The sequence below is a fragment of the Sorex fumeus genome, unplaced genomic scaffold (genome assembly GCF_029834395.1).
Source record: "Sorex fumeus unplaced genomic scaffold, SorFum_2.1 ptg000006l, whole genome shotgun sequence".
In the NCBI taxonomy this organism is placed as follows: Eukaryota; Metazoa; Chordata; class Mammalia; order Eulipotyphla; family Soricidae; genus Sorex; species Sorex fumeus.
Genome location: NW_026606063.1, coordinates 59851743 through 59879409, shown reverse-complemented (window position 1 = coordinate 59879409; position 27667 = coordinate 59851743). Strand labels below are relative to the sequence as shown.

General features: G+C 47.9%; 1 protein-coding gene across 1 annotated transcript in view; it reads right to left on the bottom strand.

Moving 5' to 3' along the window:
- Positions 1 to 27440, bottom strand: part of FBLN7 (fibulin 7) — a 34165-nt gene extending 6725 nt beyond the window's left edge. The window contains exons 1-5 of the mRNA XM_056128868.1: positions 27327 to 27440; positions 17002 to 17161; positions 12503 to 12673; positions 3048 to 3173; positions 235 to 366 (exon numbers count right to left, since the gene is read on the bottom strand). Coding sequence (XP_055984843.1) covers positions 235 to 366; positions 3048 to 3173; positions 12503 to 12673; positions 17002 to 17161; positions 27327 to 27401 — 664 coding nt within the window. The 5' untranslated portion in view covers positions 27402 to 27440. The remainder of the gene's footprint in view (positions 1 to 234; positions 367 to 3047; positions 3174 to 12502; positions 12674 to 17001; positions 17162 to 27326) is intronic.
- Between the last annotated feature and the right edge of the window lie 227 nt (positions 27441 to 27667).

The following is a 27667-nucleotide window of genomic DNA, read 5'->3' as shown; positions in this document are numbered from 1 at the left end:
GGAGTCAGGGGCTCAAGGCTCTTCGGAAAGGAGGATGCACAGCTCAGGTGTGGCCAGGACAGGCCTGGGGTGGGGATGAGCCTGGAGCTCAGAGCTTGCTGTCTTGCAGGGGTCGGCTAGGCGTTGGGGGCGTGGAAAGGCGTGCGGGGCGGTTTGGAGGGCAGGTCCCGAGCGGGGAGCACTGTCTGGTGGCCGCGGCTTGCCTCCCACTCCGCCCCAGCCCAGCCCGCCTACCCTGGCAGACGCCGTCGCCGGCGGGGGCGCCGCTCAGGTGGAATCCCGCCTCGCAGCTGCAGTGCTGCGCCCGCTCCACCTGCGCGCAGCGGGGCGCGCGGCTGAAGGACGGGCTGCTGGCCTCGGGGGCGGCTGCGGGGAGAAGACACACTCTCACTGCCCGGCCCTGGCACCCCTGGGGGAGTGGTCTCGCCCCTTCTCAGAGCTCCCTCTGGAGAAGGGAAAGAAAGACAAGTCATTGACCATCCGTGGCGCCCACCACCCAGGATTCACCCACAGAGGACAGCCACAGGCCAGGGTCACCCCGATACCCCCACCGCCCTTTACACTGCACAGAGTCGCAAAAGACGTTTATTATTGAAAGACCTTTAAACGCAATCAAATAGTAGCAGGGGGTTGAAATCGCGGAGTTTAAAACATCACTTTTTTTTTTGGAGGGTGGGGGGTTAGTCATTATTATTGGAACTTTTATAAAGTGTCTAAGTTCTGTGATGTTGGAACACAAATGACTTTTTTTGATCAGAAAAATAAATTGTTCTTGGAGCTGGAGCACAGCGGGTACGGCGTTTGCCTTGCACGCTGCCCACCCTGGTTTGATTCCCAGCATCCCATATGGTCCCCCAAGCACTGCCAGGAGTAATTCCTGGGTGCATGAGCCAGGAGTAATCCCTGTGCATTGCTGGGTATGACCCAAAAAGAAAAGAAAATTGCTCTTGAAAAGTTTTACCCTTTTTAGAGCACAACTCTGTTTAGTGATTGGAGACTAGGGTACAGGAAGCACAAGAAACCAAATGACGCTCACAGGAAGTAAAACTCAGAGGACATCAGAAGAAAATTAGAAATCAATTCTTTTTTTTGGGGGGGGGGGACACACACAGCAATGCTCAAGGTTTACTCCTGGCTCTGCACTCAGGAATTACTCCTGGCTGTGCTTGGGGGACCATGTGGGATGCCAAGAATTGAACCCAGATTGGCAGAGTGCAGGGCGAGAGCCTTATCCACTGTACTATCGCTCCAGACCCTGAAGACGTTGAAAGCATATCTGACATTCTGTTTCATAGGGGCTGGATGGGCTTTGCAAGGTGGAAGATGTTTGGGAGATGGATGGTAAGGATGTTGATTAGGACACTGATTATTGTGCTGATTAGCATGGTACTGACAAAAAATGGGGTAAAATGGTAAACTTTTATATTATGTATGTTTTACCTCAGCAGAATAATCATTATTAAACATCAAGCCAAGAGAGGCTCCTTGAGGTGACTGGAAAGGCAGAGGCAGGGCTGATGGGGCGGCAGGCTCTGGGCCGAGGGACCATGGGACCAGAAACAAGCTGTGACTGGGCTGTATGTGGGAAGTGAGGGACACAGCTGGCAATACTCCTTCCTCCTTCCCTTCCTGTTGGAAGCTCCAGGGAGAGGCGGTATAGAAAGTGACTGCAGGACTGAGGAATGATTTGCTGAAGCTGGGGCCAGCGACCTTGAGGGGCCTGGACAGGTTCATGTGGGTGGAAAGGGACCCATTTCTTTCTTTCCTGTCTGTAAGTAAAGCTGCCAGGATGGTTCCACAAGGAACAAGGAGCAGCTGCTGGGACTGAAGGCTTTGGGGAGCCTCTGGGCTCCCTGGGGGGCAGGCTCCTTCTGAGCAAGAACCAGCACGCTGACTTAGCAGAACCATAGTAAGGCACAGGAGGCTGCTGCATCACTCGGGGACATATCCTCTTCCTTCTCCTCCTCCTCATCATCTTCATCCTCCTCCTCATCATCATCATGCTCATCCTCATCATCACCCTCCTCCTCTTTCTCCTCCTCCTCATCATCTTCCAGAATCAGGGCTCAAATCCAGGTCTACCTCTGGGAGGCCCACAGTTCACCACTGACCCATATCTCTGCCCCCAGGGATAATATTCAAAGCAGACCTCAGGCAGGGGTCTAAGGTCAGGGCAACCAACACTGAGAGCGACTGTTCTCCTCACTGTTGACCACCAATTCTTCCACCACCCACAGAGATGCCACAAAGAAATCAAGACAACCAGAAAGGACACTGCAGCCTATTCTGGCAAGGAGAGCTTTGGAGTTTCTCTCTTCTATATAAGAAACGCGTGGGAAATTCCATCCGTTCTCCAGAGTCCCATCAGCAGATCTCCTTGCCCGCTGCAAAAGCAGCCATGGTTGGACTCCTAGGCCTTCTATTTGGGGATAAGCTGGGCCTTGAGTATCTCTGATAACCTTCTCAGCTGTGACATGCCTAATTATCCAGCTCTGGAAATGCCTGGGCCTACTCCAATAGCCACTGATTTATTTAGTTTTTTTGATTTTGTTTGCTTTGGGGTCACACTGGGTGGTGCTGAGGTGATTGAGCTCAGAGCTCACTACTGGCCCTGCACTCAGGAATTACTCCAGGTGGTAATTCTGGCTGAGAGAACCAAGGATTGAACACGGGTCAGCCACATTCAAGGCAAGTGCCCTTCCAACTGTACTATTTCCCTGGCTCCTCACCACTCACTTCTCAGGATGGGTGGGATCTGCTGGGAGGAGTGATCTGCTGAGCCAGTATCCACCAAGTGAGGTGACAGCAGCAAAGATACTTTACCGCTCAAATTCTGATCTGGGGAGTTTTCAGGCTTAGAGTCAGTCTCTGCAATTATATTTCCATCCGAAGAGCTAAAGTTCATCCCAGAGAACCACCTCAAGGAACTAGGGTGATCTTCTGTGCTCTCAAGGACCCAGGCCTGAGCTCCGACCTGGCAGCTGGGGGTGGCAGCAGACCAGGGTTTTCTGTCCATACTCTCTCACAGTCCCATAGCAGCTACTCACCAGTCTGGGTCTGATGCTGACAGCGACTTCCTGTCCTTCCCTGAGGACAGATGCATTTGTACTGGCTGATTCCTTCCACACAAGTTCCACCATTTTGGCAAGGCTGACTGGAGCATTCGCTGATATCTAGTTAAAGAAATACTTTTCAAATACAAGTGTGTGAGTTCTAATTCATTTTTTGGGACGGGGGTGTGAGGCAAGCCACACCCATCTATGTTCATGGGCTACTCCTGGATTTGTGCTCAGAAGACCATGTGGTGATGGGGGATCAAACTTGGGTCAGCCACCTGCAAGGCAAGTGCCTTAACCTCTGTACTTGCTCTCCATGAGTTCTATTCTAAAACAACAACAACAACAAATTAGGGGATGGAGGCCAGAACCATATTATACTTATGTTGTACATGGCCATTCGGGGCTTGACCCCTGCACCCCATATATCATATGGGCACCAAGCACTGCCAGGAGTGATTCACAAGTGCAGAGCCTGGAGTAACCCCTATGCATTGCTAGGTGTATCTCAAAAAAATAATGAGGGCTGACTTTCTTTACGTGATAGAATGACTCTAGCTTCCCACTTCACTCTCTGCCCTTGTCACTGTCCCTTCCACAAGAGCTGGGAGGGAGCAAATGGGGAGATGTAACCCACACTCCCTTCAGCAAGTCTCTGAATGTACTTTGGCACACCTGGAGTTCTGCCTGGAGGTGCTGTTCTATCATCAGCCATGTGCTAATTTGCAGTCTAGACAGTGGCCTTGGCATATGCTTGGGCTGCCTTTGAATCAGCTACACCTTCACTTCCAACAGCACTTCTGTCAGCCATCACACAGTTCGAATTCCTTCAGAGCAAGAACCCAATTCTCAAGAGTCATGAGAGAGGGATGATCCAGCCTATTAGCATGCCCAAGATGGTGGAATTCAGCTCTTTACAAGAATTCTTTGTGTATGACATTTCCTGTGGGACCATAGAGGAGTTTTTCTTGATAGTATTTAATATTAGAAAAGGAGGGGCTGGAGCGATAGCACAGTGGATAGGGCATTTGCCTTGCACGAGGTGGACCTGGGTTCAATCCCCAGCATCCCATATGGTCCCCCGAGTACCGCCAGGAGTAACTCCTGAGTGCAGAGCCAGGAGTATCCCATGTGCATTGTGGGTGTGACCCAAAAAATAATATATATATATGTTAGAAATATATTAGAAATATATATACATATATTAGAAAAGTAAAAGGTTCCTTGATCATAGGCAAAACAGTCCTGATGCAAAGCTTTATCTACAGAGACAGGTAATTAGTTATATACTTTTATAGGTTTCCCTCTGGTTATATTCCTTTGCTCTCCCATTCTTTTTCGGGTACTCTCCTATTTTCCCACAATACAGTTTAATATTTTCTAATTAGAAAAAATAAAAGTTGTCAGAAATATGTTTGTGAGGAATTCCTTCAGCACACAGTACCCAGGCTGTGTCCACTGGAGAAGGGGCTGTCGGCTCACTGACTGGGCCACGGCCTGTGGGGAGGAAAGCTGGGGATGCCCTTTCCCACAAGGCCATCGAGAGTAAGGAAAATGTGCTACGGCTGAGGAGAACCACAGCCCTGCACGAGGGTGGTGTGTGGAAGGGTCTCTGGTTTCCCATGAGGCCCCTCGTGACTAGATGTTCTGTGGATGATGCTATGGTTTCTATTCATCACCAAAGGCCCAGGGACTCTAAGTGCTGCTGGCCTGGGGGAGGGTTCATAGCAGAACCCAGTGACCTCAGCCTGGTGTGCTCCCTCACCAACATGCTGTTCTCAGGGGGTCAGTTTCCAGGAACGTGTTGGGGAGGACACAACACAAATGCCACTGTGCCCAGAAGCATGGTATCTCCCGGGGGGAGGGGGAGTCTGACCAGTTATTAGGCCGCAGGACTGAGGGCAGAATGCCAAAGCGTGGGAACATGTGCATCTCTCATCTGGGCCTGGCGCCACAGATCGCCTCCCACAGGCCCTTCTGAAGAAGGTGATGAGCAGGGCACCCAGCTGCAATATCAGTAGGGGGAGGGAAGGGGGTCACTAGCCCAACAGAAATGCACCCACTTCCCAGGACCCTAGGCCCTATCTCTGTATAGATCTTGTATGCTTTTCTTTTCTTTTCTTTTCTTTTCTTTTCTTTTCTTTTCTTTTCTTTTCTTTTCTATTTTATTGATTCACCATGGGGCTGGAGTGATAGCACAGCGGGTAGGGCAGTTGCCTTGCACACCGCCGACCTGGCCAACCTGGGTTCGATTCCTCCACCCCACTCAGACAGCCCGGCAAGCTACTGAGAGTATCTTGCCTGCATGGCAAAGCCTGGTAAGCTACCTGTGATGTATTCAATATGCCAAACACAGTAACAACAAGTCTCACAATGGAGACGTTTCTGGGCCCGCTGGAGCAAACTGATGAACAACGGTGCTACAGTGTTACAGATTCACCATGAGGTACAGTAACAAAGCTTTCATGTTTGAGCTTCCACGAGGTACAGTAACAAAGCTTTCATGTTTGAGCTTCCACCGTACAGTCATCAAACACCCATCCCTTCACCAGTGCACGTTTTCCACCACCAAATTCCCCAGTATCCCCCACCCCCACCCCATTCCACACGTCCTCCTGCCTGTGTGGCAGACAATTTGCACAATAGTCTCTTTCTCTACTTTAGTTACCTTTGATATTTCAAGACCAGTCCCACCACCATTCATACTGCCGAAAAGGCAATGCTAGACAGTATGTTTCGTATTGCTTGTTGTGGATACAATACCATGTCCTGTGACTGCAAGAGCTGCTGCTCTTGTAGGATTTTCTAAATAGGCTTCTCGAAGACTTCTCTTCCCCTTCCCCTTCCACTTTCATCCTTCTCTTCCCTCCCTTCCCCATCACTTCCTCTTCTGTTTTCATCTACTGTTTCGTGAACACTTCCAGTAGCCCTGAAATCCATAAAGTGTTTTACAGACACCATCTGTTTATTTATTTATTGGGAGGGGGTGTGTTTGAGCCACACCCAGGGGTGCTCAGGGCTTACTCCTGGTTCTGCACTCAGGGGTCACATCTGGCAGAGCTTGGGGAACCTTATGGGATGCCAGGGATGGAACCTGGGTCAGCTGCATGAAAGTTCAGACCCTTCAACCTGATTTTATCTTTTATTTTCTTGTGTTCTGTCATCTTGTTTTTAATTTTCCATTACTCCCATCACTTGTTTTCTAAGGAGTTGTGATTTTTACTTATGCTGTCCTTTCATAAGTTTTTGTCTTTCAATTTTGTCCTTTGGGGCCAGGGAGATAGCTCAAAGGGCTGGAGCTCAGCCTTGCCCAGGTACAGTCCTCAGCACTGTACCCCACCCCCCCGCCACCAGGTACCACATCACAGTCCTGGACATGAGCACGGGACCATCTGGCCCTGTTGACCAAGTATCACCCGGAGTGACCCTCAAGCTCAGGATCCCCTAGTATTACTGGGAAGGTTCCTGGAAAAATAAATGAACTAATTTAAATTTTGTTTCCAACTTGTTTAAAAATGTTAGGGACATATTTTTCTGGCATTTCCTCATCACAAACTTTATTTTATTTTCTTACATGGATTGTTTGGAATTTGACCAGAGTTCCTTTCTTTTACTCATGTTTCAGTGAAACAAGTTTCCCCACATAACTCTTCTAACCGCCGGCCTCTCAGGCTCCCAATGTCACTATGTTCTTCAAAGTGGTTCACCCACATTCTCTCCCAGTTCTCCCTTTCCCAGCTTCACAGATCATATTCTTCATTCATACACATTTCCACTATTGGATTTTCCTTCCACGGTCCCCTCAGTATTTGAGATTTGTCCTGCAAAATTGGGGTGGATCCTGGAGACTAGATCCCTCCAGCAATGGCATTTCCTACTTGAAAAGATGAACCTCCACCCAAGTGGGCCCTAATTCAAGGATGTAGTGTAAGGGAAACAGAAAGGAATCCTTTGGTATCCAGGTAAAAAGTCTACAATAGTTATGATGTCAACAATGGGCTCAAAACAGGAGATAGAGGGGCTGGAGCGATAGTACAGCAGGTAGGGCGTTTGCCTTGCACGAAGCCGACCTGGGTTCGATTCCCAGCATCCCATATGGTCCCCTGAGCACCGCTAGGAGTAATTTCTGGGTGCAAAGCCAGGAGTAACCCCTGTGCATCGCCAGGTGTGGCCCAAAAAGCAAAAAACAAACAAACAAAAAAAAACCAGAAGATAGAGCAGAACATAGACAAATCTTCAGGAAGAAGAAGGGGACCAAAGTCCAACTAAATGATTGTAGGATGCAGTCAGCAATATTTAATATATAGAAACCAACCCATTCTCTTCCACCAATACAATTCAAAGAAATATGGAGTGAGGAGAAGGAGAAGATAATCTATTAAAAAAAAGTCTAAGAGGGAGGGGCTGGAGTGATGGTACAGTGAATAGGGCACTGTCCTGGCATGTGGCTAACCTGGGTTCTATTCCCAGCATCCCATATGGTCCCTCAAGACCTGCCAGGAGTGATTCCTGAGCACAAAGCCAGGAATAAGTTCTAAACATTGCTACATGTGATCCCCAAATCCAGAATAAATAAAAAGATCTAAGAGACCTAACCAATGATAATATTTAGACCTTATTTGGACCCTAGTTCGAAGTATTGTGTAGAGGCAAAGTAGCACTGTAGCACCGCACTGTCCTCCCATTGTTCATCGATTTTCTCGAGCGGGCACCCGTAACGTCTCCACTGAGAGACTTGTTGTTACTGTTTTTGGCATATCGAATATGCCACGGGGAGCTTGCCAGGCTCTGCCATGCGGGTGGGATACTCTTGGTAGCTTGCCGGGCTCTCCGAGAAGGACAGAGGAATCGAACCCGGGTTGTCCTCGTGCAAGACAAACGCCCTACCCACTGTGCTATCACTCCAGAGGTAAAGTATATGTATCTAAATCACCAGACCCAGCATGGGATGCCAACTATAACAAAGTTAAAAATGTAACTGTCAAGGAGTCAGACAGCAGGGTAGAAGGGAATCTGGGGTGATGGGACTGGAGATGGGAACATTGCATGCTTGAAGCTCCATTGTAAATAATCACATAAATCATGGTATCTAAATAAAACGGAGGGGCGAATATATGAGACAAGAGAGAAATTTTTTACCTTAAGTAGATATTAACAAGTTTTTTTGAGCCCAGAAAAAAAGTACAGGGGAGGGGTTGGAGCACTAGCACAGCGAATAGGGCATTTGTCTTGTATGCGGCTGACCCGGGTTCGATTCCCAGCATCCCATATGGTCCCCTGAGCACTGCCAGGAGTAATTCCTGAGTGCAGAGACAGGAGTAACCTCTGTGCATCGCTGGGTGTGACCCCAAAATTTTAAAAAATAGAATAGTACAGGGGCTTAGGTCACCATCTTGTAAACTTATGGTCATGAGTTCAAATTCTAGTGTCCCCACATATACCCAGTGAGATCCTAGCAGCTCTGCTCTTTGCCATCCCTGGCACCATAAGTAATTTCTAGTCACACTGTACCCAGGTATGTGCAAGCACCACAAAACAGGTACATTCCCCAACAATCATGTGCGCAAGTCCCAAAGCCAAAGGGGTGCAAACCTCAGTGAACACCTGGTCAAGTGTGTGAACATCACAACATGATGGGTGATTCTGGGTGAACACCACAGCTCAGGAAATGTGAGCACCTGTGCCAGGCATGTGGGCAAGCCCCAGTCACTTCCACAACACTGATGGCAGCAATGAAGGGAAGAGGGAGAGGCGCTGGGGAGGGAATTTTTAAAAAGTGAATAAAAGTAGGGGCTGGGGTGATAGTACAATGGGTAGGACATCTGCCCTTCATGTGGCCAACCCGGGTTCAATCCCTGGCACCTCATCTGGTTCCCCTAGTCTGCCAGGAGTGATTCCTGAGTGCAGAGCTAGGAATCAACCCCAAATAGGACCAGGAGAAGACTAAAATAACAAAACAAAACAAAAACTACTGGGTATTATTTATTATTATGAAAACCCTGAAACAAATAGAGAAATTATTAAATACTCATAGAGTATGTCTTATGAGGAAGTGTTTCTTCATTATTTTATTTATTTATTTATTTTTACTTTTTGGGTCATACCCGGTGATGCACAGGGGTTACTCCTAGCTCTACACTCAGGAATTACTCCTGGCAGTGCTCAGGGGACTATATGGGATGCCGGGAATCGAACATACCCTACCCGCTGTGCTATCGCTCCAGCACCCATGTGTTTCTTCATTATTAAGTTATGATAGGGAGACTGGATTTATGCTAACCCTATACATAGGTTTGAAGCTTGCATATACCTGAATAGGCAAGAGTAGGAGAGAGTTTTCAGGCCAACTGGAGTGGTGGTTCAAAGCAAGACTCTGAGCATGAGGTGCAGATCAGGACCTGCTGGGGTTTACCTCGGCCACCCTGTCAGGACCGGGAGCTGCCAGGGTTTCCCTGGCAATGCTCAGGGGCATATGTGGCATCAGGGATCACTCTGGTTACATAATACATTTGTTCATTCCTTCATCTATGCCACAGGCTCTCCTTCCACAGGTTTTTGTCCATGTTGCAAATCTTCTCTTCGATTGCATCTGCCACCCCACACCTGTTGGTCACATGACTAGATCTCCTTCATCCCGAGTATCAGTCTTGGGTCACCCCCTTACAGTGATTCTCCACAGGTCCTCTTCCTCATGGCATTTATTCTCAGCCTCAGGTGAGGTCCCTGCAAAGAACTGACTAGTCGTGGAGCCATTTAGCTTTCTGTTTGGCTCCAGTTTTGGTTGCTTCCTCTTTACACTGCGAACCCCGCAAAGTTGGGCAGTGTTCAGAGGCTCCCGCTGAGGCCCCAGCACTTAGCACACTGTTTGATACATAGCTGGTGCTCAGCGAAGACTGGTGCATGAACAGAAGTTAAGGAAGGAGAGTGAGTGAATGCATGATACACACACTCACATGTTACTTTTCTCAAAGCATGAATGTAATTATTTTTTGTGCATTTTCCCTTTAGCTATCCATGTAGTCAAAGGTACAAGGACACGAGGAACATGAGGCTATGGATCCTCCAATTCAGAAAGCCTCAAATCTTCAAAACATGCCTTTCGGGGCTGGAGTGATAGCACAGCGGGTAGGGCGTTTGCCTTGCATGCAGCCGACCCAGGTTCAATTCCCAGCATCCCATATGGTCCCCTGAGCACTGCCAGGCGTAATTCCTGAGTGCAGAGCCAGGAATAACCCCTGTGCATCGCCGGGTGCGACCCAAAAAGCAAAAAAAAAAAAAAAAAAAAAAAAAAACCATCCCTTTCAAAGAAAAAACAAAGTGAAGAAAGGAAAAAAATGTCTATGGAGCCAAATGGCTGCTTTCTGTTGTGGAATTCTGGAGCCTCCCTCTGCTGACTGGGTCTTCGAATGGTGTAATAGTGTTCCATTTCCTTTTTAGGTGGGCTGGGGTGAGAGCTTAGTGGGTAGGGCATTTGCCTTGCACGAGGTCGACTCGGGTTCGATTCCTCTGCCCCTCTCGGAGAGCCCGGCAAGCTACTGAGAGTATCTTACCCACACGGCAAAGCATGGCAAGCTACCCGTGATGTATTCAATATGCCAAAAACAGTAACAACAAGTCTCACAATGGAGACGTTACTGGTGCCCACTGGAGCAAATTGATGAACAAATGGAGAACTGTGCTACAGTGCTTCCTTTTAAGGCAAAGTTGGATTCATCACCTTCTTTCCAAGCAATTGACTAGGGATAGGGCAAAGGGCAATGAAGACACTGCCAAGTTTTGCACTGGCGCTGGCATTCCGGGACTTGCCTCTTCTGTAATTTAGAAATGATTTTCTCCGCCACCCCCCCACCCCCCATGGTAAATGCAGGACTGCAGGCTTCAGAAATGAGGTGGATGCATACAGTCATGACTGATAAGATCTAGAACTATGGGGGAGGAACATTCTCCCATGGAAACTTCAGATTGCTGGAGTAAAGCCTGTGTCCTGCCTACACTCTTAATGCCATCAGCATGGGAAACCAAATAGCAGAGACACATCCTATCTCCCACCTGACAAGTTTGGGAGGCACGTTTTGAGGCTCAGATTGGACACGGCATCACTAATCAACACGACCTGGCTAGGAGCAGAGGTAGCCACGCAGCCCTGCACGCTAACTTGGCAGGGGGCTGAGCTCCGTGGCTGTACATGGAAGTGATCTGTTCCATCATCACAGAGAACGATCCCTCCTCTGTCTCTCTCCCAGTCTATAGGAGGCTTCATGCCCAGCATCTTGAGAACTATGAAGTGACCTAGCAAAAGCCCCTGAAGAGATGCCACGCTTAAGTCCCTATTCAAAGTCCTAAGAGGCTGAGACCATCCCTGTCAGGACAGTCAGCCGTGCAGTCTCTGCTCACACCATCAGCGGTGCCCAAGACACTTTAAAGGCCTCCCTGTAGCTCAATTCTGCTGCCCAGTTCACAGAAATGGCTGCACATTTCCTGCTCACCCACCTCTGAAAAATTAACTCATCTCTAGGAAGCAGAAACTTCCTGTCTCAGCCCAGAGACACATAATAAGAGACTCTCCAAGTCTGTGCTAGGCAGTCTATCTCTGGAGGCTTTCTCTGTGTCAGTATGACCAGTCAAACTTACATGGGCCGGAGAGATAGGACATGGGGTTAAGGCGTTTGCCTTACATGTTGCATGGTCCCAATCCCTGGCACCACATATAATGATTCCCCAAGAAAGGAATCAGGAGTAAGCCCAGAGCTCTAGTCCTGTGTGTCTCCATCCCCTCTACCTCTGACAAACAAACAAATAAGTGTACTTTAGTCTGCCTAAACCATCTAGCTGTCCCGGTCAATTCTTCTTCTTCTTCTTCTTTTTTGTTTTTGTTTTTGCTTTTTGGGTCACACCCAGCAATGCACAGGGGTTACTCCTGGCTCTGCACTCAGGAATTACTCCTGGCAGTGCTCAGGTGACCATATGGGATGCTGGGAATTGAACCCCAGTTGGCCGCATGCAAGGCAAACGCCCTACCAGCTGTGCTATCGCTCCACTCCCCTCCCAGTCAATATTTTACCACTCACCTCTCATACCTAGAGAGCCTGGATTCAAATTTCTCCTCCCCCTGAAAGCTAATCACCAGCACTGGGGCAGACAGACGCGGTTTGGACATCGAGGAGCATGCACACTGGGGCCTGAGGAGAGCGGGGAGTACAGATCAGCTTAGCCCAGGCAAGTTCTTTTATTGTGGGTACAGCAATCCTCCCACACACAAATCAAGACTAAACTGCTACAGGACTTAGTGAGAGAATGCAGATAGGCAGCAGGAAGGCAGGTTACTGGACTCAGCCAGGCATGAGGCATTCATCAGGCAGAAAGACACCGTAGGAGGGCCCCACCCTATTTGAACTCCTGCTGGGTGTGGAGGGGTCCAGTCAGGGCCTCGGGCAGGAGGGACATACCTCTGCAGCGGGGCTGCTCCCCTGTCCAGGTGCCGTTGGGAAGACACAGCACACTGCTGGGCCCGAGCAGCTGGAAGCCAGGGTTGCAAGTGAAGTGGACTTCGTGATCCACGAAGTACTTGCTCCCAAACTTTCTGCCATCGGGAGGCGTGTGCAGAGCCGGGCAGGAAACTGCAAGGAGAGAGGGCAGAAGAGCCATTGAGTCACCACTTGTGACACGACTGTCATTGGCAGGAGGCCCTCTGCTGAGTGTTGGGTGTCCACTCAAATCAGATCAGACCGCACATTTCATTTCACTTCATTACACTCATTTCATTTTATTTTTTTCATTATTTCTAATGTGATATTTTACTTCACTTTTGAAAAATTTTAATAAAACATCTGACTTCATTTTATTAGCCTCTATGTAATTTTCTTTTATTTAATCTAATTCCTTATTTTCAGTACAATATTTCATATTTTTTCTACACTAATTTCACTTTTTTATTTATTTCTAATTTTAATTTATTTCATTTCATTTTAGGATTTGGAGCCACACCTGGTGGTGCTCAGGGGCTATTCCTGGCTCTGTTCTCAGGACTGATCCTTGGCATTCCCTTGGGGCAACCATGTGTGGTGCTGTGGATTGGAAACAGGGAGGAGACTGCCTGCAAAGCATGTGCCCTAACCCCTGAAGTGCCCTATTCCTTAGGGCTCCAGGGCCCCAGACTCTAAATGCTAAGTCTCCCCACCGGCTCAGAGGCTCCTGCTGCTGGGTAAAAGGCAGAAGCCTGGGCTCAGAGGCAGAGACTGGGTTTCTAGACACCCCTTCAACACAGGTGCACTTGAGGGCTCAGAGTCAATATCCAGGGGCTCTGGCCATCCCGACCGTCCTCGTCTCCTGAGCAGAATGGCCTCAGCCCTTCTGCCAGAACCTTTGGCCTTCTTGGCCTTATCTCTCTGACCTGGCAGGACCTTTGGCCTTCTTGCCCTTCTCTCTGCCCTGAATCTGCTTTCTCCAGAACATCTCCACCTTAACTTCTCACTCACCCGGTCTTTCTCTCCCCTGTCAGCTGCTTTCTCCTGGATTCACTCAGACCTCTAACAGAGCCTCTCTGTGGGAGCTTGTACCACTATGCCTCTGGAAGCACTGACTTGGTGGGTCCATGGCTTTATCTGCACGCCTGTGGCCAGTGTGCTCCTACAGCAAGCAGTGAGAGGCCTCGTGGGCAGAGAAGAGCCAGGAGCCGCCGGCTCTGTATGCCTTAAGAAGGGGTCTTAGAGGGTCTGAGTGGAGGTGGAAGGGAATGTGGGCCTGTGAGCCTGTGGGCTGAGAACATGATTGTCAGGTCCCAGGGAGGGCAGGGGCATGGCGCCCAGATGCACTCTGGGATCACCCCTGGTAGCACTCGGGGGACTGTAAGTGGTGCTAGGGATGGAACCCGGGTCATTTGCATGCAAGCATGCAAGGTAAGAGCCCTACCCACTGTACTATCTCTCTGGCCCCAATATTCACATTTTTGTAAACTAACTTTATCTCAAATTAACAATTTCAGTCTCTCTCTCTCTCTCTCTCTCTCTCTCTCTCTCTCTCTCTCTGTGTGTTAAGCATCCTCTCTTAGGTATATTTGTCTACATCTCTGCCTGAGATGCGTATTTCCTTTCTTTTACCATAGGGCATTTTTATTCTACATTTGCCCGAGATGTGGACTTCTTTATTTCTGGGGAAATGCCTGCATATCCCTGCCTGGGAATATCCACTCTGGAGAAGCCTGTGTTCTCTCTTGAGCACATATTGCTGACTTTCCTTCCCTTTATTTCCCAAATAAACTTGTTTTACTTCACTTAAAAATAAAATAAAAATACTCTTATTAATTTTTTTATGTAGGAGTACTGTTATTTATTCAGCCACTGATTAGCTGATTGAATTGTGCATGAACTCCACCTTATTTTTTTATTTCATTTTTTATATTTTTATTTATTGAATCACCGTGAGAGCAGTTACAAAGCTTTCGGGTCCAAGTCTCAGTCATACAATGAAACACCCATACCTTCACCAGTGCCCATTCTCCACCCCCAACAACCCCGGTAAACCCCCATCCCACACCCTTCCCCTACCTGTGGGGCAGATGATTTCCACATTGCTCTCTCTCTACTTTGATCGCATTCTACATTTCGACACCAGACCCACCATTATTATTTGAGATTTTACCCCAACACTCAGATCTGCTGAAAAGGCAACAGTAGACAATTTGTTTTCTATTGCTGGTTATGAATAACATATGATGCCACGTGATTTTAAAATTCCGAAATTTTAACACTTAAATCTGGAGGGATTTCTGCCAAAACCTGCTGGGTTCCGAGATTTGCTCCTGAGTCTCTGGGATCATGGCCGTTAAGCAGCTTGATCAGGAGCCAGAAAGGCCGTTCATGGGCAATGACTTGGGGTCTCGTTGGGGTGGGAAGGACAGGACCGGCTCCACCCCATCCCATGAGGCCCAAAGTGTCTCATCACTGCGGGCCCAAACCTGACTGTCCAATGACCTCTGGAGGATGACGGCCACCGAGCCACCAGGGGGAAGCAGGCAGAGGGACAGCACCCTTTCCCCCCTGGGGCGGCCTGGCAACAGTAACCTACTGTGGGGTTTGATGCATTTCTGCCAAAAGCTGCTGGGTTTCGAGATTTGTTTCTGAGTCTCTGGGATCATGGCTGTTAAGCAGCTTGATCAGGAGCCAGAGAGGCCGTTCATGGGCGATGACTTGGGGTCTCGTTGGGGTGTGGAGTACAGGACCGGCTCCACCCCCATCCCGTGAGGCCCTGCATGTCTCATCACTGTGGGCCCAAACCTGACTCTGGAGGATGGCGGCCACCGGGCCACCAGGGGGAACAGGCCAAGGCACGAAACCTATTTCCACCTGGGTTGGCTCAGCACCGGTAACCTACTGCAGGGAACCGGAAGCATTTCTGCCAAAAGCCGCTGGGTTTCAAGATTTGTTTCTGAGTCTCTGGGATCATGGCTATTAAGCAGTTCAATCAGGAACCAGAGAGGCCATGCCTCCAATTATATAGCTGAGCCAGAGGTGGTTTGTGGGTGTGCTTCCCACATACCTAACTTTTGTCCATTTACTTTCTTGGTAAACTTTGCCCCAAGTTTTTGGGGTCTGGTCAAAGGCACAGCAGCAATTTTGGGGTATCTGGAAGTCTGAAGATGCCATCAGCCTGCTGATGCACTCACCTCACAGGTACAGACTGACCTGCTGGTGGCACCATACTCCAATTTTTTGATGTTTTTAATCTAGTTTTTAGTAACAAGTGAGAAATCTGCTCATTGATTTAAAGCTTCCTGTCAAAAATAAGAGCATAAATTACTGGAAATTTTACTGAAAACAGGCTGAATTTATATTACCACCTTAGCTCACATTAGCTTATTGCTAGAAAAATGAAAAAATGTCGAACTTCAATGATGAAGAGAAAGAGAAACAGAGAGAGAAATGGTCAGTTTTAATAATCCTATATATTTCAGGGGAGAATGATCCAGAATCCAGATTAAGAGGATTAATAATGATAGCTACTCTAACACCATGGAAACAGTAGTTTGATTAGAGTGGAACCTCTAGCAGAAAACAAAAGTAAACAAAAACTAAACAATCCCAGTTCTGGGCCCTCTTACTACTCATCCTCAGATTCCCCGTTGTGGCATGAAGGAAGGATGCCTTGCCTACTTCTCAGAGTTCAGAGTAATCAGCCCTCGAGGGCTGGGACCTCACTGTGCCCTGGAGAGTGAGCAGAGGTTTGGCAAACAAGCCCAGTTCTGCGTGGTGGAGCCAAAAGAAACAAACGCCTCATCAAGGCTGGACAGTCTGCACTGGCTCCCAATCCTCCGAGAAGGCAGGAGCCCCAACACCTCCTCTCTGACCTCACCAGACAAGAGAATTTGCCTCAGCACCCTTTGCCCCCCAGCCCTGAGTTTCCAAACTGAAAACCTGAAGCCAATGTTGGTTCATGGACTATACCAGTTGCATGCACTGGTCTCCAGGTGAAGGACGTGTATGTGAGGGAGCACAGCACTGCAGTGAGTCTGGAAGGATGCATGGAAACTCGCCATGCTTCTGCTTGATCTGAGGGAAACTGTAGAACTTAAAACTCTCTGAAAATAGTCCATTAAACACACACACACACACACACACACACACACAAAACTAGAATCAACTGGTCTATCTGCTTAGGGACAGAAGTAGCCCAGGCTTTAGTTGTGCCTTTGGACAATTCTGTAGATAATATGGAGAGATGAGTTTCTGAGCATTCAAAGGAAAGATCTGAAAGGAAATATGGATGGGTGAGGAGAGCGGGCTAATGATTATACCACACACCACACACCAGTTTGTGTTAAAAGTGGGTCCCAAATGGAATACCAGGCGTGGAAATCTGCAAAGAGAACCAGTGAGGCATAGACAGGTTGGGATGGGAAAGAACCCATGGGGAAGTCTGAATACCCCGCGATGCTGATGTGGGGACCCACCTTGCGGGGTGTCTGGGCCCCCTCTGTTCACAGAGTTGTGGAGCGTGGCAAGCCGGCTCTTCATGCTGCGGATGCCCTCGGCAAAGCGCGTCTCCTGGCCCTTCAGCAGCTGCTGCAGCTGACGGATGGCCATGAGGAGCTGCTGTTTGCTGAGGCAGTTCTGGGTAGAGAAAGAAAATAACGTCACTTACTGGGGCTGCATTGCCCCCACAAGCCTGCTCAGGGTCTGCAACATCCAAGTGGTCTCTCAAGGCACCCTTTTCTGTGAGCCTGCCAGCTGGATGATGACATCTGTTCATGAAGGTCACCCGATGGTCCCAAGTGCCCACTTCAGCCTTCACCAAAACAAATCTCCCAGTTCTTCAGTCAAGGGTGGATGCCTCTAATCAAAACAACAATGAGATATCATCTCACACCACAGAGACTAGCACACATTGAAAAGAACAAAAGCAACCAGTGCTGGCATGGATGTGGGGAAAAAGGGATGCTCTTTCACTGTTGGTGGGAATGCCCACTAGTCTAGTCTTTCTGGAAAACAATATGGAAAGTCCTTCAAAAACTAAAACTTGAGCTTCCATATGACCCCACAATACCACTTCTGGGAATATATTCCGAGGATGCAAAAAACCACAGCATAAATGACATCTGTACCTGTATGTTCATTGAAGCACTGTTCATAATAGCCAAAATCTGGAAACAACCCAAGTGCCCTAGAACAGATGACTGGTTAAAGAAACTTTGCTACATCTACACAATGAAATACTATGCAACTGTCAGGAGAGATGAAGTCATGAACTTTGCTTATAAATGGATAGACCTGTAGAGTATCATGCTAAGTGAAATGAGTCAGAAAGAGAGGGACAGACACAGAAGGACTGCACTCACTTGTGGAGTATAAAACAACACAACATGAGGCTGACACCTAAGGATAGTAGATACCTGGGACAGGAAGATTGTTCCATAGCTGGAAGCCTGCCTCATGAGCAAAGGAGAGAAGGCAACTGGAATAGAAAAGGGATCACTAAGAAAATGATGGCTTGAGGAACCGGTCAGGATGGGAGATGTGTGCAGAAAGTAGATAATGGACCAAACATGATAACCTCTCAATGTCTGTATTGCAAACTATAATGACCAAAAGTAGAGAGAGAGTATGGGGAATATTATTTGCCATGGAGGCAGGGAGAAGGTGGGAAAGGGGGGGTGGTATACCAGGGATATTGGTGGTGGGGAATGTGCACTGGTGGAAGGATGGATGTTTGATCATTGTGTGATTGTAAATAAAACATGAAAGCTTGTAAGTATCTCATGGTTATTCAATAAAATAAAAAAAAAAAAGAGTGGATGCCTCTGAGGGGCACTGGAGCAAATTCAGCCCAAAGTGCCTTCCGAACAGACACTCTTTAACTCTCTGGATTCATACTGTGGTGACATTCTCCCTCATTTCTTTCTTGGATGGTTTTAAAAGCAAGTGGATGATAAAACACACAAGGTAGGGACAGCAGCAAAACCCGGTAGTTCCTATACTAAATGGTGTCTCAGGACAAATAAGAAAAAATGTAAGCTCAATAGAGTTAAGGAAGCATCCATATAGAGACAGGGAAATACCTCAAAGAACTGGAGCATCTGCCTTGCATACTAAGGATCCAAACTGAATCCCTGGCAGAGAATGATCTTCCCAGCAAGTCTCCTGGTTCCCAGTACCCAGGAGGCCCAGTAGACATGGAACCATACAGTAGGGGTGGCAACTGTGGCAGGAGAGGCATCCAGGTCCCCTGCTTAGGAGGCCACCCTCAAATACATTTTAAAAATCAAGGTCAATGATTTTTAGAAAGCAACAAAAAGTTCATGATTATGTAAATACAGTTGAACTTAATGTGATACTTGGCACCAGACTCACGCTCTACAGCTCACAATTTCCAACTTTAATCTCCTCTAAAAGCCAAAGCACAGAAGGAGTGAGTACAGTGGAGAGGCGCAGGGACCTTGATCTTGATGCTTATGCATATCTGGGAGCTTATGCGACCTCAGTGGCACCTGGTCCAGCCTGGCTCAGTCTATACAGGTAGAGAGGAGCATATCAAGAAGACACTGACGATGGCCTCTGGGAGAGGCGTGTGACCATGCTAATCTAATAAGAACAATGATTGTTTTAAGATTTATACTTCAGGGGCTGGAGTGATAGCACAGCGGGTAGGGCATTTTGCCTTGCATGTGGCCGACCCGGCTTCGATTCCCAGCATCCCATATGGTCCTCTGAGCACCGCCAGGGTAATTCCTGAGTGCAAAGCCAGGAGTAACCCCTGAGCATCGCTGGGTGTGACCCAAAAATAAAAAATAAAATAATAAGATTTATACTTCATGTTTTTCACAAGAAGCATCACATTTACACATTTAAAAGTGTTCGGGGGGGGGGGGTGGCTGGAGTGATAGCACAGCAGGTAGGGCATTTGCCTTGCACAAGGCCGACCCTGGTTCGATTCCCAGCATTCCATATGGTCCCCCGAGCACCGTCAGGAGTAATTCCTGAATGCATGAGCCAGAAGTAACCACTGTGTATCGCTGGGTAGGGGATGACCCAAAAGGAGAAAAAAATGTTCTAGGGGGCTGGAGAGATCGTACAGTGGATAAGATGATAGCACTGCAAATGGCCAATGGGGGTTCAATCCCTGGCACTCGGAATTGCCTCCTGAGCCCCACCAGGAGTGATCCCTGAGCAGAGCCAGGTATGGCTTCCCCCAAAATAAATAATAAAAAATAATATAAAAATAATCAAGGGTCACCACAGGGCCTTCCCAAGCTGACCTTCCACTCTGGCAGGAAGCCTCACCAAGGCTGTGTTGAGAAAGGGCAAATTCAGTGAGGGTTGGAGGGGGGAGATTTTCAGAAAGTGTGACCAGAGACTCAGGCCCCTCCTTTCGTGGGCTGGTCCAGGATCCCCTATGGGTCCCAATTTTTCCATTTTCTCTTCAAGAGATTCCTTTCAAATAGTACAAATTTCCATCCTTTTAAAAGGTGGCTCCATGACTGGCTTACACCACTGACAACAAATAATGAAAAATAGTTTCCATTTCTCTGGGTTAATAACTCATGTGAAATGAGCCAAGAAAAGACATTCAGCAAACCATTTCCACCATGGAGGAAGAAAAAAAAATCTTAAAAAAAATGTACTGTTTCTGCGATCTCACTTCACCTCAATTTGCCACCACATCCACGACAGTGTTGGCAGACAAGACAAGTGAAGAACGCCTGGAAGTTACCTGCCCACCACTTCCCACTCTGGTCAAGGTATCAGAAACGGTTCTGGAACCCACACATCAGTGTTGGGAGCTGGGGAGTGGGTGCAGGTTGACCCACAGGGCACACATAAGCTCTCAAGGTATGTGTGAGAGGCCTTGGGTGAACCTATTTGTTCTCACATGATCTGCTCTGGGGACTTCCTCACAGTGACCATCTTGGCACAGCGGCTATTACATGTTACCTAGGTAACAGCAGGACCTTCCCATGACCCCAGCTGCCCCTTTGTACCTTGGAGGGACAGTATCTCCTTCTGGTTGCCCCTAAGCCACAACTATGTGCCTGTCAGCATTTTGCTCATGGGAACCCAGATGTTTTGATGCTGTTAGATCTAGAAGGACTAAGTGCACTCGCCAAATGTGTGCCTGTGAGCCAGGGCTCCAAGCCCTCAGCTCTGAGTCATGTCGGATCCATGTGTACTTTTCTCCAGAAGTTGTTTTTCTTGCAGACCAACTTGGAGGTGGGTTATAATTCTGATTTCCCTCATCCCCATGACCTCTAGCCAACACCCACATAGAAAAGGACAGAAAATGGGTGCTTCTCCAGGAAATAAAAGAACTCTGCTCTGGGAGTCATCTCTCACCCTGCTATAAATTGAGGTTCTCCAGAGAAACAGAATAGGCCTGATTGGAAGGACCAATGGGACCCATATATGGACACATGCCTCTATCCCGTATGTACACATCTGAGCAGGGGCTGGCAGGAGAACAGAAGAGGCGGATGCAGTCTTAGAAACTGATCATACAGCTTTGGGGCCAGCACTTACCTTGCACACAGCTGATCTGAGCTTGATCCTGGCACCGCTGATGGTTCCCCAAGACCCTCCAGGACTGATCTTTGTTTTTTTTTAATTTTTATTAGTGAAACACCATGACATACAGTTGTAGACTTACAAATTTTTGTGCTTGGATTTCAATTACACAATGATCAAATACCCATCCCTCCACCAGTGCCCATTTTCCACCACCACGGGTCCCAGTATCCCTCCCACCCAACCCCCCATCCCACTCTGCCTCTGTGGCAGGGCATTCCCTTTTGTTCTCTCTCTCCTTTTGGGTGTTGTAGTTTTCAAAAGAGGCATTGAGTGGCAATCATGTTTGGTCTATAGTCTACTTTCAGCATGCTTCTCCCAACCTGGGAGGATCCTCCCAACACCCTTTATTTGGTGCTCCCTTCTCTATCTGAGTTCCCTTTTCCCCTAGCATGTGTGGCTGGCCTCCAAGCCATGGAGCAAACCTCCTGGTACTAATCTCGGCCACTCTTGGGTGTTAGTCTCCTATTTTGTTACTTTATGTTCCCCAGATGAATGCAATCTTTCTATGTCTATCCCTCTCTGTTTGACTCATTTCGCTTAGCATGATACTTTCCATGTAGTACCACTTGTTTGTAAATTTAATGACTTCATCTTTTCTAACAGCTACATAGTACTCCATTGTGTAGATGTACCAAAGTTTCTTTAACCAGTAATCTGTTCTTGGGCACTAAGGTTTTTTCCAGATTCTAGCTATTATAAACAGTGCTGCAGTGAACAAACAAGTGCAGATGTCACTTCGACTATACTTTTTTGCCTCTTTGGGATATATTCCCAGGAGTGGTATTGCTGGGTCAAATGGGAGCTCAATTTCTAATTTTTTGAGAATTGTCCATACTGTATTCCAAAAGGGCTGAACCAGTCGGCATTCCCACCAGCAGTGAACGAGGGTCCCTTTCTCTCCACCAAGACTGATCTCTGAGCACAAGGCCAGGAGTAAGCCCCAAGCACTGAGAGATATAGCCCAAATGCAAACAAACTAACAAACAAAATATCCAAGAACAAGTACTGAGGAGATGGGGGAAAAAAGAACCATTAGCTAGCATTGATAGAAAGGCAAGCTAGTTGAGCCAATGTGAGAAAGTGTAAGGAGGCATCTCAGAACATTAAAAACAGAGCTGTCATGTGATCCAGCAGTTTTATCCCAAGTCAAGTATCTATGCAAAGAACACACCAAAAAAAAAATCCCTCCTATCTTTTCCGATTACCAAAAATAATAATTGGAAAAGATATGTCCACCCTGTGTTCTTTGCAGTCCTATTTACAACCCCAAAGATCTGGAAACAATCCAAGAGTTCAATGACAGATAGTAGCTAACGAGATGCTATACACGCTCAATGGAACTCTACTCAGATACAAGCAATGAATGGGGCAGAGACACTTGCCTTGAATGTAGCTGAGCCCAGTTCAATTCCCAGCATTACATATACCAGCCTACCCTGAGAACTGTTAGAAATGACCCTTGAGCACAGAGCCAGGAGTAAGTCCTGAGCACTCAAGGACTCAAACAAAAAGAAAAACTTCAATCTTGCCATTTACAACAACATGGGTGGAATGGGAGGTTTATGATAAGTGCAATAAGTCATAAAGAAATAAAATAATGGATGATTTCCCTCATATGTGGAATATAAAGACTCCATGTAAGGGAACAGAAAAAGTTACAACAAAACAAACCTGAGGATTTTGAATACAGAACTGAGGTATAGGAGAGGCATTGGAGAAGGGATGAGAAGAGGAAGTGGGTCCAATGGGCCGTGATGGAGGGCTCTGTGTGGTGGGCATGATGGGTTAACACACATTTGAAGAAGTGTGAAACTACTAAGATACATCATGCCATAAGCAAGGTGAATTTCAAAAAACAAAATCAAAGGAGCAAAATAAACAAAAGAGGTTAGTTGTAGTTGACTAGAGAAAATGGAACAAAATATTCATCTGTCATAAGCAATCACAGTTTAGAATTACAGATCATAGCCAGCATATTTAAAGGAAGCTGCCTCAAGATGGAGAGGAAATTGGGCCAATTTCTTTCCTTTTTAAAATTTGGGTACCATCAGTTCAAGTACTGTGTAAGTTTCAAGAGAACAAACTCACTCACACTTTCATATATTCCACACTCACTACTGAAGGTCCAGTTACCACTCAGCACTACCTAACTGATCTCCATGCCTGGTCTCCCTTGCCCCTTACCCTGGCCCTCCCGTGACCAACTTTTTTTTTGTCAATATAAGGATCTGCTCTTGTTTTATTTGCTTGTTTTAAATAAAGATTTCAAAAAGAGGACACAGTATATTACACAATGGAACATTACTCAGCTCTGAGAAGATGCACGGTTGCCACTTGTGATAGCATGAAGGGACTGTGAGGTTATTATGTTATGTAAAATAATTCTGAAAGAGAAAGACAAGGAGAAAATGTTTTCATTTATATGAACACATGAAGGTACCGGCAGAGAAACAAAGGCATGTGGGTCCCAGGGCTGAGATCTCCAAGCCTACTAGGATCGGGGCTGAGCATCCTCCACCCAGATCCTCCATCTTCCAGTAGGCAGGGGTCACATCCACCAACTGGCCCCCTGGAGCCGTGTAATCCCATCAACGGCCAAGACTCAGAGACTATAAAACCCAGCTCCCGGAAGCGCGTGGCCGCATTCGCAGCCTCACGACATCTTATCATCTCATTCCTACTTTGGACACACTGGCAGGCTACCGAATGTAACCTGCCCACACGGCAAAGTCTGGCAAACTCCCCGTGGCGTACCCAATATGCCAAATACCAGTAACAATGATGGGTCTCATTCTCCTAAAGAGCCTTGAATATAGCACTTTCTTAAAAATCTCAAGGCTAGGATGAAGGAGATGTTACTGGGGCCTGCGCTCGAGGCAATCAACGAATAACAGGATGGTCGTGATTTGTCATGGACCAGTCTTTTCAAAGCCACAAATTACCAAGGATCACCCAAACAGCGGGGGAAAGCTAACCCTAAACAGTTCTGTATCATTCAAAGAAATTGAATAAGGCATTAAAAACCTTCCAGAAAAGAACTGACTCACATGGTTTTTAATCAAATATTCCAAAAGGAACTGATACTGATTTCAAAAAACAGCACATAAAGTAACATTTCACAATTTATTTATGAGGCCAGCATTAAGTTGGATAAAAAAATCAAACAAACAGGCAAAGGAGGTAGAAGAAAACTCTAATCCAAGGGTCAGAAAACTATAGAGAGGACGAGGAAGTAAAAAGGTTCATCTTTGCACCCCAAACAGTGTCAGTAGTGAAAATGCACTTCGAACAGACGTAATGAACCACTCAGTCTGCAACTACATGAGAGGAAAAAAATAGAAGGGGTAGATTTGATCAATCATATTTGACCAGATATAAATCAATGTGGTTGGGTTTGAATGTGGTTCATGGGCATAGTTTGCTGACCCCAGCTGTATATCTCTGTCTCTCATGAACATACATAAGAATTTTCACAAAAGACAAAAGGATTTCAGTAATATAAAGAAGCCAAAAGATACCACAATCAAACAAGGCTAACAAGACTTACCTGAGTATGCAATGCGAATTTAAAAATTAGAAACTCAACTAAGGTCACCCACCCTGAACTAAAGAAAAACCACAGAACAGTATCTATTAAAGCAGAAACGGCAGACCCAATATCATGGGTTGGAGCACTGTACTTCTGCCTTGCAATGAGGTCAATCTTGTTTCGATTCCTGGAACTGTCTATGGTCCCCTGACCACAGAACAAGGAATAGTTCCTGAGCCTCTCTGGGTGTGGTAATCCTTCCCTCAAAACAAAACAAAAACAATATCCACTCATAAATACTCTGTCAAACTATAACAAGTTATGACAAACAACATCAACTCCCAGCTAGCACCACAATGTGACAAAAGTAGTGTAATTTTCTGTGTTCTAGAAGCCAAGACACCATTACCTTTTTCAACAAAATATTTAAACTTTTCTTTGAAGGTGCTACCTAAATAAATGGCATACAGATTAGAAAGGAAGAACCACAGCTATCTCTGGACACAGATGACATGATTGCTTGTATGAAAAAAAAATACTAAGGTACTCTACCTCAAAATTCTCTACAATAACTTCATAAAATGGAACCTGGGCTGGCTATGTCCAAAGCAAACACCTTACCTCTGTACTAACTCTCCTGTCCAGGACAGGATTGATTCCGAGAGCTGGATCCTCCTGGCTCTTAAGCTTCATTAGAATCACTTAAGGGACCAAACAAAGATGCTGACAGCCCAAGCACCAACCCTGACCAATAGAATCAAAATCCCTGGGTTGAAGCAGGCAGGAAGAGTGTAGAAGCTTATCAGGGAGCTTGAAGTGGCACAGCCAAGCCTGTCCCCAGACTGGCCAGCTCCACTCTGCTCAGCCCAGCTTGATCCCACCCATCCCACAGAGAGGGAAACAATCAACCCCAAATCTGCCCAGCTAAATCATTATAGACGTACTCAGTGTAAGGCCAGACCCATCTGGAGGGCCAAGTGGGAAACAAAAGTAAAAGAGAGTGGATGTTTTAGCCAGCTGGGAAAAGCATGCCTCTGAGCTGAGACTGGTCATGAGACAAAGCCTTGGAACAAGAGTTCCACAGGCACCAACTCCTGGAGGTGCTGATCTTTTCTAGGGTCCATCCCTCAGGCTTCCCAGAGTGGGGCTGAGTGGACAGGTCCCCAGCCACACTGGACTTTCACGGAGCTAGAACGTGTAAACCAGCTCCCAAGGACAATTCACGTGACTCCCTTTCTCTCTCACACATCCCAGTGAGGCAGATCACCCTTGCATGTGGCCATCCAGGGTTTCATTCCCAGCATCCCATATGGTCCCCCAAGCATTGCCAGGAGTAATTCCTGAGTGCATGAGCCAGGAGTAACCCCTGTGCATTGTGGAGTGTGACCCAAAAAAGAAAAAAAAAGATGGGGTCTGGGCAATGTCCCACCAATACCTGGGGCTGCCCAGGTCTTGAGTTGGCCCAGTAAAAATAGGTAAGGGCTCTCCAGCATGCCCCTGCATCCTGACCATCCTGCTCCAAACTGCTGTCATGGGCTGGATAACAGCCTGGACAGGTTCTGACACGTGGGCTTTGGGCCTGCAGTGGGCACCCTTGCTCTGTGGAGGGTCTTCGTTGTGGGTCCAAGTGAGGCCTGTCCTGACTTCTGGTGGCTTGGTTAAACACGCTGCAGTAACATTGCCATGTTTGGTTTGATGAAGTTTTTCCAGCCTGGAACCCACTCCCTACTCCCCAGGGGCCTCTAGCTGGCCATGGATGTAATCTGTGGGGTTCAGAAATGGAGAAAGGGAAAGTCTTGGCGTCCAAGAGAAACCTTAAGGAAGTCTCTGGCTGAGCAGCCTTAAGGAAGCTGCAATCTCCTGTGCCTGGGTTTCTTCATCAGCAAACAGGAACAAGAGTTCCCACATCCCAAGGCCAGTTGCAAGACAGGAGCCAAGAACCTGGTGCTCAGGAAGCACCTGCACTCCTTGCTCCTCCCACCTGCTACCAGCCTCCGTGTGTACTCCAGAATGTGGGGATAGCTGGCCCCCTGTCCACAGGGCCACAATCTGCCCGAGTGAGGAGTCTCAGCAGTCTAGCTAGCCTCGTGCTTCCCTCTTGGCTGGCAACCCTCTTTCTACCTGCGCAAGCCCAAGCCGTTCTTTTTATCTGGGTTCTTATCTCAATCTCAGTTAACAGTCAAGAAACCCTTCAGGTTTCCAACAAAGAGCCAGGGCAGAGAAGTGCAGAAAATTGTCACAGACCTGTAAGCTCAGCCAAAGAAGGGCAGCTTCTTGCACGCTGCCCAGGACACTACAAAGGACGTCCTGGCATGTTTGATTCCTTAGACAGGGAAATGCTGGAGGCTGGCGAGCAGGCGCGTTCTCATACACCCCAGTGCGTGCTGGGGGAAGGGGGTGCTCCAGAATCTTAATCTCAGGGACTCCTTTCCTCCAGCCTCTTCAGCGCAGCGTTCTCCCCCGACCGCCTAGGGGTCTCCACTCCCCCAAAAAGAGCAGCCCGGGCCCAACCAGATGCCAGGTTCCAGGTGCGTGGCGAGATGAAAGCTGGAGGCTGACACCTCACTTTTAGCTCTGAAAAGGGAATGTCCCCATCCAGAATGGCGCCGTGCCCCCACCCCCAAAACTGGAGCGAAGCTTCTCCTGCAGACGGGAGGGAGAGAGGTAGGGGATATGGGGACCACTGACCTGGGAAGCCCGCGATCTGGAGCTGGAGAGCACGAGCAGCAGAAGCAGGAGCGCACGGGGACCGTTTGGCCCCATTGTGCCCCCCCAGACCCTCTGTGCGCGCAGAGGCGCGGCCGCTTTACTTTCCCGGACGGCGCGTCCCGGACGGTGCGGGGCGCGCGCGTCCCGTAGAGCGAAGCGGGAGCGTCCAGGTGCGCCGCACGCCCGCCCGCGACCACCCGCGGCCACAGCGTCGGCGCGGGAAGGCGCCAGCCGGGGGCCGCAGCCGAGGAGGAGGAGGAGGAGGAGGAGGAGGAGGAGGGGCTGCCGCTCCAGGAATGCGCCTGGGAGCTCGCCCAGCC